The sequence below is a fragment of the Panthera leo genome, chromosome A2 (genome assembly GCF_018350215.1).
Source record: "Panthera leo isolate Ple1 chromosome A2, P.leo_Ple1_pat1.1, whole genome shotgun sequence".
Lineage (NCBI taxonomy): Eukaryota > Metazoa > Chordata > Mammalia > Carnivora > Felidae > Panthera > Panthera leo.
The window spans coordinates 26,021,791-26,034,214 of NC_056680.1; the positions used below are offsets into that span (position 1 = coordinate 26,021,791).

At 45.1% G+C, this 12,424-nt stretch overlaps 1 protein-coding gene across 8 annotated transcripts in view; it reads left to right on the forward strand.

Annotated features, from left to right (window-relative positions):
- Window positions 1-10,641, forward strand: part of ABHD6 (abhydrolase domain containing 6, acylglycerol lipase) — a 63,056-nt gene extending 52,415 nt beyond the window's left edge. For all 8 annotated transcript variants that reach the window (XM_042929784.1, XM_042929786.1, XM_042929785.1 and 5 more), the window contains 3 exons: window positions 1,425-1,479; window positions 1,694-1,794; window positions 9,309-10,641. In XM_042929784.1, the coding sequence (XP_042785718.1) occupies window positions 1,425-1,479; window positions 1,694-1,794; window positions 9,309-9,485 (333 nt within the window). In that variant the 3' untranslated portion in view covers window positions 9,486-10,641. The remainder of the gene's footprint in view (window positions 1-1,424; window positions 1,480-1,693; window positions 1,795-9,308) is intronic.
- The last annotated feature ends 1,783 nt before the right edge of the window (window positions 10,642-12,424 follow it).

Below are 12,424 nucleotides of genomic sequence, written 5' to 3' on the forward strand. Positions count from 1 at the left end.
GTTTTCCACTCTAACCTCAGCAAAATCAAGGATTTTGTTTTAACTGGCTGTTTTATCAGCCCCCCCCCCCCCCCCGCAGCCTTTAGCACAGTGCTTGCATCAAATAGGTCCTGGGTATAGATTAGGTGGGCCAGAGGACGGGAAGATGCCCAGACAATGCAGAGATGGAGAATGGACATATTAGTAGATGCAGAGGAGTAGTAGATGGACACATGAATTGATGCCTGTATATGCTTAGGTGATTAAAAGTGCAGGATGGATGGATGGGAGGTTGCCTGGAGAATGCAGGGATGGAAGGTGGATGGATGGGTGGATGCAGGATAGATGGATATATTGGTGTATGATTCAGAGATGCAGGGTGGTTGGATGGATGTCTGCATGAATCAGGGATGGAGGTTGGACGAATGGGTAGATGCGGGGTAGGTGGATGCACGGATAGATATATGCACATATGAGTCAGAGATGCAAGATAGGTGGATGGGTGGCAGAATGGGTAGAGCAGGTGGATGGGTGGAGGATGCAAGATGGATAGATACATGGGGGCAAGATAAATAGTAGAGCAAAGAAAATGGCTGATGCTGAGACAGTGTGTTGGACAGCTTGCCATTGGTCTCAACCTCTAGGCTTCCACTTCCAGAATGGTCAGGTTCTAGTCATGCTCCAGACGGTTGGTTTAGAGCAGTTCTGGCTGGATGTTCCCACTTCAGTCAGCACACAGGACTCCATAGAGTCATTTAAGGGGCTTGAACCATTCCCAGGTAGATGAGTGCCAGTGCTAATGTGAAGACTGTACTCTACTTCAACTCCTGGGGCACGAGGAAGAGGAGGACTGTGTTCCTTCTGCCCATAGCATGTCTCTGGGTCAGGATTCCGGGTCCAGGAGATCTGGCCTGCCCACATTTGCTGCAGCCTTCTCCAGCCCTCTGCAAGGAAGACAAAGATAACATTGAATAATAAGCAAAGGACTATGGAACCCTTCCCAGAATTTTCTCAGTAGTTTATCTCTTTATTGTTCAAGAGGCTCATCAACCCCAATAGTTTAAATTTTTTTAGTAGACCTTGTTCTGCATGTGGATATTATTAAACAGTTATTTGATGTTATCTCCAGCCAGATTGTGTTTTAAGCTTAGCAGAGAATCTCAAGATGAAGTGCCTGTGACCCCATCTCAGGTGTTTTTTACATGCTTTGGCTTCCCAGTACTACCCACGTTCCTCCTTAATTACAAAGGAAAAAGCATCATATGACCCTGAGTCAATTACAATGCATACTACATTGTGGGAATTTGGAGGACCAGGCCTTAAAACCTTGACAATGCCAATGCTGTAAATTGCTGGACTTTATTTCCTTCACTGTCCCAGAGCCCTGGGGGGCCCAAGGAAACAAATCATCTCCTGCCTTCTAACTATGGGTCACTTCTCTGTAGATCCTGCAAGGCCTTGTTGACGTCCGAATCCCTCATAACAACTTCTACCGAAAGCGTAAGTAGTGCCGTTTCAGCTTTTTGCTCGTGACAAATGAAGCTTTATGGGTGGCTGGCTCTTCTAGTTTCCATTTCTGAGACTTGGCTAGTTTTCTGGGGCCCCTTTGATAGTTTTCTGGGGCCACAGAAAGTGGTGGCCTGGACTCAATGCCTGTCCCTGAACTCTGCTGTGGGTACCCAGCGTGTGCTCACTTTGTTTTCCTTTTCTGAAGTGTTTTTGGAAATCGTCAGTGAGAAGTCAAGATACTCCCTCCATCAGAACATGGACAAGATCAAGGTCCCAACGCAGATCATTTGGGGAAAACAAGACCAGGTATGTAGTGTGTCCCTGGGGCCACCTGTGCCAGTTGCACTGGCCTTTGAGGAAAAACAAGAGGTCATTTATAAAGTGAGCCTCATCAGCTGGTTTCTGATACCAGCAAGAGATGGAACACGCCTGGGTCAGGTGCTGATATTTATGAGGGATGTCATTCTCTGAGTTGAGAGCAATGACACTGATCTTTTAAAATGAAAGGCAATTTAAAATCATTTTTACAGATTACTTTTATCAAAGCCATGTAGTCTCATAGTACAAAAAACTTTATTTATTTAAAAAAAATTTTTTTTAACGTTTATTTATTTTTGAGACAGGGAGAGAGAGCATAAACAGGGAAGCGCCAGAGAGAGGGAGACACAGAATCTGAAGCAGGCTCCAGGCTCTGAGCTGTCAGCACAGAGCCTGATGCAGGGCTAGAACTCACGGACCGCGAGATCATGGCCTGAGCTGAAGTCGGCCGCTTAACCGACTGAGCCACCCAGGCGCCCCTACAAAAAACTTTAAAGAGTACAAAAAGGTAGAGGCACCTGGGTGGCTCAGTCTGTTAAGTGTCCAACTTTGGTTCAAGTCATGATCTTGTGGTTCAGGACTTCTAGCCCTTCATTGGGCTCTCTACTCTCAGTGTAGAGCCCACTTCGGATCTTCTGTCCCTCTCGCTCTCTCTGCTCCTCCCCCACGCACACGCACGTGCTCTCAAAAATAAACAAACATTAAAAAAAGAATACCAAAAGGTTTCTGATGAAAATTTGATCTCTTTTCCATCCCACATTCCAATTCCCATTTCCTTGAGGCAGTTCTCACTGTCTTACATTTATTTCTTAAATTTTCTTAGGCAGACATTGACAGCAGCAAATATTTTTTACTTAGTTGTGACTATCTGTGTCGCGACTACTGAGCTCTGCTGTTGTGCAAAAGCAGCCATAGACAATATGCAGACAAGTGACCTGGCAGAGTTCCAATGAACCTTTATTTCCAAAAACAGGCAGTGGACCATTATTTACTTACTGCCATGCTAAGCATACATATACATACATAGATAAGTTTTATCTGTAAGTTGTTCACACATGCTATATGCACTGTTTTGCACATTATTATTTCATATATGTAGGAATTTATGTATCTTGGAAATCATTTCATACCAGCCCACACAGATTTACTACTCTATTTTTTAATATGTATTTTTTTTATTTTCCTGACTTTTATTCATGTATTTAAGTAATAAGTTTTTCTATACACACACAAAAATGATAAGACCAGTGGTTAAATCCTGCTTTTTTTTCTTAATTTTTTAAAAAGTTTATTTATTTTTGAGAGAGAGAGAACAAAGTGGGGGGGTAGGTAGGCAGAGAGAGAGGGAGACAGAGAATTCGAAGCAGGCTCAGTGCTGTCAGCACAAAGTTCAATGTGGGGCCCAAACCCATGAATTGTGAGATCATGACCTGAGCTGAAATCAGATGCTTAACCGACTGAGCCACCCGGGCTCCCCACATTCAGGAATTTTTTTTTTTTTAATTTTTTTTAACGTTTATTTATTTTTGAGATAGAGAGAGACAGAGCATGAACGGGGGAGGGGCAGAGAAAGAGGGAGACACAGAATCGGAAGCAGGCTCCAGGCTCTGAGCCATCAGCCCAGAGCCTGACGCGGGGCTCGAACTCACGGACCGCGAGATCGTGACCTGAGCTGAAGTTGGACGCTTAACTGACTGAGCCACCCAGGCGCCCCACATTCAGGAATTTTAACACTGATGCGATGCCTTTGTCTAATCTACCATCCATATTTCAAATTCATCAGCTGTTTCAACAAGGTCCTATATGGAATCCTTCTCCTTCTCTTGCTTCCCTGAACTAGGATCTAATCCAGGATCACATATTTAATGTCATGTCTCTGCAGTCTCCTTTATTATGGACCGATACCCTACTCTGCCTTTGTCATTCATGACGTTAAGATATTTGAAAAGTATAGGTCAGTTATTTTATGAAATGTTCCTTAATTTGACTTTGCTGTTTCCTCATGATTAAACTCAGGTTTTGTATCACCACTGGAATAGCTCATGCATGGTAAGATTTCACATCTCGGACACACAGTGTCCTTCTGCCCATCCTCATGATGTTAATGTTGATTGCCTGGTTAAGATGTCTCATTTCTTCATTGTAGAGTTACTGTTTCTCTCCTTGCAACTGATAAGGAGTCTGTTGGAGACACTTTGAAATATCCTGTTCCTCATCAAACATTCCCCCCCCCCCAGATGTACCATCTGTGAATGATTCTTGCCCCAAACAAAGTTAACATTCTTCTTTTTTTTAATGTTTGTTTGTTTTTGAGAGAGAGAGAGAGAGAGAGAGAGAGAGAATGCGCAGGAAAGGGGCAGCGAGATGGAAACAGAGGATCTGAAGCAGGCTCTGTGCTGTCAGGGCAGAGCCCACTGTGGGGCTTGAACCCACAAGTTGTGAGATCATGACCTAGCTGAAGTCAGATACTCAACCATCTGAGCCACCTACACACCCCTTTTCTTTTTCTTCTTTAAGTTTTTGTATTTATTTTGAGGGAGAGAGTGAGTGGGGGGAAGGGCAGAGAGAGAGATGCAGAGAAAGAATCCCAAGCAGGCTCTGCCCTGTCAGCACTGAACCCAACACAGGGCTTGATCTTGTGAACCGTGAGATCATGATCTGAGTGGAAATCAAGAGTCAGACACGTACTGCCTGAGCCACCCAGGTGCCCCTGCGTGATTCTTGTAACAGCTGCATAGTACTCCATTTTATGGCTCTGCCACAGTGTATGTAATTAGTGCCCTACTAATGGTCATTTAGATAATTTCTAGTTTTTTGCTATTAAACAGTACCTCAGTGAACATCAGTACAGGCATGAGTTTGTGGAGTGTGAGAGCATACGCAAAGTGTGAATTCTTTGGTGTGGACTCACTGGGTCAAAAGGCAAGTGCTTTTTAAAATTTTAATAGGTGTTAGGAGTGCCTGGCTGGATCAGTCGGTAGAACATGCAACTCTTGAAGTCGGGGTTGTGAGTTTAAGCCCCACGTTGGGTATAGAGCTTACTTTAAAAAAAAAATTTTTTTAATAATAACGTTTTAATAGGTTTTATTAGATGGCTCTGTATTAGTTTGCTGGGATAGTCATAACAAAGTACCACAAACTGGGTGGCCTAAACAATAGAAATTGACTATCTTAGGGTTCTAGAAGCTAGTAGTCCAAGTTCAAGTTGTCAGCAATTTGGTTCCTCCTGGGAGCTGTCAGGGAGAATCTGTACCATGCCTCTTCCCCAGCTTCTGGTGGATGCTGGCGATCTTTGTGTTCCTTGGCTAATAGATATCTCACCCTGCTGTCAGCCTTCATCCTCACATGGCATTCTCCCTATACCTGTGTGTCTCTGTGTTTAAATTTTTGTAAAGGGGCCAATCATATTGAGTGAGGGGTCCACCCTGCACCCGTATGACCTCATCTTAACTAATTACATTTGCAACAACCCTATTTTCAAATAAAGTCACCTTTTGAAGGATTGGAAGTTGGTACTTCAAGATATGAATTTTAGGGGGACACAAGCGATAATAGAGCCTCCATACTGATTTATGTTGTTTGTTTGCAACTGTTCTTTAGAAATTGTATCTTAACTCAGAGTTCTTCTAAAATGTAAAGGAAGAGGAGGCAATGAGAAATGGAGCCTTTTTTTTTTTTTTTATTTTTTTAAATGTTTATTCAGTTTTGAAAGACAGAGAGAGAACACAAGCAGGGCTGGGGTGGAGAGAGAGGGGGACACAGAATCCGAAGCAGGCTCCAGGCTCTGAACTGTCAGCACAGCGCCCTGGGCAGGTCTGGAACCCACTAGCCTAGAGATCATGACCTGAACAGAAGTTGGATGCTCAACCTACTGAGCCACCCAGGCGCCCCAGAAATGGAGCCTTTCTAAGGTCAGGATGGTCTCCTGGAAGGAGAAGCCAGGACTGTGTGCCCAGCACATGGGGGGAGGGAGCGGTGATAGCATCAGTGTGCAGCTCTCCCAGATCGGCCAGGTGTGTCAAGGATGTATAGTGCAGGGAGGTGGGCATGGAGAGGAGGGAGGGCTCACTTGATCTCTTCTGCAGCAGCCAAAGGACTAAAAGAAGCTTTGTGTGCATCTGAGGGGAGAAGCAGGACACAGAGTAGGCCAGCAGGGGCTTATTCAATCAGAATCAAGTTAGAACAATGAAGGCTTTTCTTCATTCTAGAAACCCCAAAGGTTATTTGGGGCTCTCAGGGACCAACAAGGGGACAATGCAGAAACCAGGTTGCTGGGCTTAGGCAAAGTCTAGGTTCCAGCCCTGCCTTTGCCCTGTATTGGCCCGTGACCTTGAGCAAGCCACTCAGCCACTCCAAATCCTGTGTTTCTCTTCTACTAGGGTGAATGTGAGGCTTAAGTGAATACATATGAGGGTGATCTTTCTCCAGTTACACAAAAATAAGTTGTTTATTACTCATGTCCTTTGCCTGTGATAGTTGGCCTCTGGCTAGGGTCCAGAATTTCTTCCAGGACTCTGGAGTCCATTTTGTTCTGAAAAAAGAGCATAACGTTCCATGGGCCTGCTATAAATACAATCAGATCTTCTGTGTGTTCTATGGACCATCCCCAGGGCAGAATCCAAAGAGCAAAGGCTTTAGGGGCCCTTTATTTCATAGCCTTTTGCTTCCCAAGCATCTGGCTCTTTTCCTCTTCTATCATCAACAATTTGGTGTCACTGGCCAGCCCCTTCCAGGCTGAATGCAGTCTCCCTGTTCTTTGGACCCCTGTAGGTTCTGTAGCTGCTGTATTGTAGACTGCAGGGAGCTATGCACATTGTTGTTTATGTCAGTCATGCCCCCTGGATTTGGCCAGTATACAGCCTGCACAACTAAACCTGAGAGGATTTCTGCACAGCAGTTTAAGTATTTCCCCTCTGTGTTCAGTCCCACAGAGTGGGAGGGCCTTGTGGGGATACACAAGGTTTATTACTATTTATGTCCCTTCATCCTGCTAGCACAGTGCCTGGTATACAGGTGACCCAGAGTACACAGTGAATGAGTGAGCAAGTTAGAAAGTAAATAGGGGCGCCTGGGTGACTCAGTTGGTTAAGCATCTGACTCTTGATCTTGACTCAGGTCATGATCTCACAGTTTTGTGGGTTTGAGCTGACAGCACAGAGCCTGCTTGGGATTCTCCCTCTCTCTCTGCCCCTCCCCTGCTAGCACTCTCCTCTCTATGGCTCTCTCAAAATAAATAAATAAACTTAAAAAAAAAAAGATGCCTTATTTTAAAAAAAGTAAATTAGCAAAGGGACAAACCCACTAACTGACTGCCTATGCATTTAAGTCAGCTAACAGATTTATATTGAGCACCTAGTATGTGCCTGATACCATATTAGACCCTGGGAATATAGCAGGGACCAAGACAGACAGGATCCCTACCCTCCAGCAGCCTATGGTCTACTTACATTATCATGCCTGACAGGGCTCAAACTAAGGTTAGATCCTATCTTTATAATTTTTATATTTTATTCATGATGGATCTTTCTGCATTAATGTTTGTTTTAAATACTGCATTAAAATAATCTTCATCTTGGGGCACCTGAGTGGCTCAGTTGGTTAAGCATCCAACTCTTGATCTCAGGGTTTTGAGTTCGAGCCCCACGTTGGGCTCCACCCTGGAGCTTACTTAAAAAAATAATAATCTCCATATTGATGACTGAGTTTTTTGGAGCCTGCTTAGGTTTTGTGCCCAAGGCCAGTGCCTCACTTTCTTCACCCTAATTTTGGCCTTGGCCTGAAATGGGATGGAGGAAGATTGTTTGACCATCTGTATGAATGTCTTGCCCAAGAAACAGCTGGTGTGGTTCCCGTAGACGTGCATGAGGGTCCACACAGCTGTTATTGCATGTACCTCTGAGTGACCGTGGGGAATGCTGGATTTGACCAGCATAACAGGGTCAAAGCTAGAGGCTCATGTGGGTATTTTTGAGCCCTCTGTAGGATATTCAGTTGGGAGTTTCTACTTTTTCATACTTTGACCAGTTGAGTCCACTTGCATTTCCTCTGGGTATTTTTCCACAGAATCTGGACTTTATTTCTGCTCAGACAGGTGCCATGACAGCCTTACCTGTGAGTGAGGGGAAGGCAGAGGTGTCTGATTCCTCTGCAGGGTGCCCCCCTCACTAAGCTCCCCATTAGCTGCTCCTATTTGTGGCCCCGGGGGTACTTTGCTGTGCTCTGTGCCTTGGCTGAGGGATGCTTGTCGCTCCACTTCCTGGGTGGAAAATCTTGGTTCTAATGGTCTGGATTGATGAAAATGAAGCTCAAAAACAGAAGGCACTTGGGGAACCTGGGTGGCTCAGTTGGTTGAGCGTCAACTTTGGCTCAGGTCATGATCTTGCAGTCTGTGGGTTCAAGCCCCGCATCCGGCTCTGTGCTGACAGCTCAGAGCCTGGAGCCTGCTTCAGATTCTGTGTCTCCCTCTCTCTACCCCTCCCCAGCTTGCACTCTGTCTCTCTCTTTCAAAAAAAAAAAAAAAAGTATTAAAAAAAATTTTTAAGGAAAAAAGAAAACAGATAGCACTTGAGTTTGTTGTGGGTCCTGCTTTTGTGTTGAGGATGAGGGGAGGGGTCCTCTTGGTGGGATGAGTCGAAGGTGAAAGCCATGAAAGGGAACGAATGCAAATCTGAGACTACATAGGGTGTTGGGGAGGAAACACTGGATTGGTGTAAATGGCCAGGTAACCTAGGGCACAATGAAATTAAATGCCTTATTGGGAAAGGCTCAGCCCTGGAGAGTGGTGGCTTTCATATCAGAAGAGCGTTCCCCGTTATTCACAAACTTCAAGGCCTTCAGTCACACAGCTCTGGGGACCCCCAGAAGACCTTCAAAGAGATGCTATTCCCCCATCTCCAGCTTGGGATAATTAGCATTCACCTCTTGCATCTTGTTTATGTCTCTTTCCCACAGCTGGACTGATCATGTCCATCCCTAACATAGCCCCGCAGACCCCCACTGCTGTCAGATGGAGGCCTGAGCCCCAAGCATGGCTGGGGGAACAGGCTCCTCTTCCCTACCCCATCTCTCCACCATGCACTCCCCACTCCCTGCATGCTGTGTCTCAGCACCAAGCTAACTGCCGTCTCCTGCTCTTGCCATGATGTGCCCCCCTGTCCCGCATCATCCATGAATCCTCCTCCCTTGTGCACTCTCAGCTCCCAGGATGCTCCCCCAACAGAACCCTCGCCTGCTGAGCCGTCTGGCTTCCCTACCAGACCAGGCAGGGGCTGTGTATTTCCACTTTAGTAATGCTGGCAGTGACACAACTCCTAGCACCAAATTGCAGAAGAAAACGTGAGGCATGCAGTCATATCTGTCAGAGGGCACAAGCCCCGACACCGAAGTGACTTGATCCCACAAATCACCCCTGCCAGGCTTCAGGTGGCATTCCATTCCCTGAAAGCGTGTACTCAGGCATCTGAGTCTTTTCTATCTGGTTTCCTCTCTCATCCTGCCTACAGGTGCTCGACGTGTCTGGGGCAGACATGCTGGCCAAGTCGATTGCCAACTGCCAGGTGGAACTTCTGGAAAACTGTGGGCACTCAGTGGTGATGGAGAGGCCCCGGAAGACAGCCAAGCTCATTGTCGACTTCTTAGCTTCTGTGCACAACACAAGCAACAACAAGAAGCTGGACTGAGGCCCCACGACCACAGCCTGCATTTGGCACTGAGCATCTGCCCCCATCTCCAAAATCTGACGCGGCCACTACTTCTCAGGGATCCTGCCCCAAACGCGGTCAGAGAGCCAGCATCCCTGAGGAAGCCAGTCCCCTGTCCCCAGTCTCGACAGATCCACAGAGCTTCGGGAGCCACGAGCAGATCTCCAAGATATTTTTCACAATGTAGAAACTCACATGGAACAAAATTAAGAAAACCCAGCCATGAAATCTACCCAGAAGTCTTCAAGTTCATGTTGCAAAGCGGCTGCCTTGGACCCTAATCACCGAGACCGTTTTCTTTCAAAACATCCCTCACAGACTGAGACTCGAGGTTTTTCTGTTGCTTCAACATCCTCCCCTGCATGGTCAGTGGCTGTTTTAGGAGCATTAGTCTCCATTTGCTGAGCCCCTCTTGTCTATGTCTAGTTTAAGTTTTATGTTAGAGACCCCTATATGAATGCAGTTTGTCAGCTGCAAGATCAGGGAGGGAAACAGCAAGCTATGAAAAATATTAACATGCGAGGAGGGGTGTGTTTCCACTGCTGCCAGCCCTCCCACCTGCCAGAGCAGTGGGGAACACAGGTGGGTGGTTTGATGGGCCCCCACATGTCAGCTCCATCACGAGGGAGCCTAGAACAGTCACAGTGTGAAGAGCACCTGGCAGGGTGGGTTTCCTGGGAATAACTTATTATTTTTAAAAATAGGACTAATAAAGCAATAATGTTCTAGACATCTGTATCTAAATAATCACACAAAAGCACCTCGTGGGCCTCGTGTCTATCTTGCTGTGCTACTGAAGACCCTTGGGTGTAAAATACTAGTTTGTTAATGAATTCTGTGAATTCTGTGAACAGTAATGTGATTGAAAATAAGTCTAAACAGCTGTAAAAGTGATCACAATGACATGACATAAATTTAATAAATCTAGATCAGCAACATGCAGACAGTTTCCATTCCTAAGCTCCTATTTAAGTGCAGTGTTGGCAGATTTCGTGTCAATTTTAAAAAGGGCGTTTTGTTTTGTTTGTTTTAAGGCTTATTCTAAGGCATTGGAAAGCCTGGTTTGGATGGGTTATTAGTTTTCTTTTAAGTCTTATTTGCAATTTTTATTCAAAATTTTTTATTGTTCATTTATTTTTGAGAGAGAGAGAAAGAGAACGAGTGGGGGAGGGGAAGAGAGAGAGGGAGACACAGAATCCGAAGCAGGCTCCAGGCTCTGAGCTGTCAGCACAGAGCCCGATGCGGGGCTCAAACTCACAGACCACGGGATCATGACTCAAGCCGAAGTCAGACACCCAACCAACTGAGCCACCCAGGCACCTCTACAATTTTTATTCAGCTGAAATTGTATATCAAAAACAAAAGACAAGAGTCATCAAACTGTTCCTTGTGACACTTGTCTGTTGCACTTAGGAGCCCTTAAAATCCCTGGAACTTCATCTTCTGAATCTATTTACAGAGAGTCTGTAGCCAAGTAGTTCTAGAAATAAAGTGAAATGAACTTCATAGTTTAAGTTGGAATGCAGGACTTGGTCTGAATATTTTAATTTATTGAGAAGAGTGGAACACAGATCTTAAAAAAAAGAAGATATGAAAATGTGATGTGTCAGACCTGTGGGCTGCAGCTAACGGCAGTGTTCAGAGGAAAGTGTTCAGAGACTAAGGCAAAAGAGCATGATTTAAGAATTAGAGAAATCAGGGGCGCCTGGGTGGCTCAGTCGGTTGAGCGTCCGACTTCGGCTCAGGTCACGATTTCACGGTCTGTGAGTTTGAGCCCCGCATCGGGCTCTGTGCTGACAGCTCAGAGCCTGGAGCCTGCTTCAGATTCTGTGTTTCCCTCTCTCTGCCCCTTTCCCGCTCATGCTCTCTCTCTGTCTCTCAAAAATGAATAAATGTTAAAAAAAATTTTTTTAAAGAACTGGAGAAATCAGTGACTCATTAAAAAGGAAAAACATCAGAATCATAGGGGTCCCAGAAGATGAAGAGAGAGAAAAAGGGGTAGAAGGGTTATGTGAGCAAATCATAGTGGAAAACTTTCCTAACCTGGGGAAGGACACAGACATCAAAATCCAGGAAGCACAGAGGAGTCCCATAAGATTCAATAAAAACTGACCATCAACAAGGCATATCATAGTCAAATTCACAAAGTACTCAGGCAAGGAAAGAATCATGAAAGCAGCAAGGGGATAAAAAAGTTCTTAAGATACAAGGGAAGAGGTTTGCAGCAGACCTATCCACAGAAACTTGGCAGGCCAGAAAGGAGTGGCAGGATATATTTAATGTGCTAAATCGAAAAAATATGCAGCCAAGAATTCTTTATCCAGCAAGGCTGTCATTCAAAATAGAAGGAGAGATTAAAAGTTTCCTAGACAAACAAAAATTAAAGGAGTTTGTGACCACTAAACCAGCCCTGCAAGAAATTTTAAGGGGGACTTCCTGAGTGGGGGGCAGAAATAAAATCTTGGGGTGCCTGGGTGGCTCAGTCATTTGAGCATCTGACTCTTGATTTCAGCTCAGGTCATGATCCCAGAGTCCTGGGATCAAACCCTGCATCAAGCTCTGTGCTAAGTGTGGAAACTGCTTGAGATTCTCTCTCTCTCTCTCTCTCTCTCTCTCTCTCTCTCCCTCTGCCCTCTCCCCACTCACACTCTCTCTCTAAGACAATTTAAAAAATAATAAAAATAAAATCTTAAAAAGAAGTCATAAAAAGAAATCAAAAATAAGCCTAGAAAAAAAATAGAAATAATACAAGTGAGAGCAAAATTCAATGACATAGAAAAAGTAGATCTTAGACATGCTGCCAATTCCAATCTTTCATATTCACCAAGAATTCTGAACTTGGTGCAGTCCTGGGGGAAGGGGTTAGTCTGGATGGGTTTGCGTGATGAGGGGAGGTGCCTGGGGTAGCCGAAGAAGAA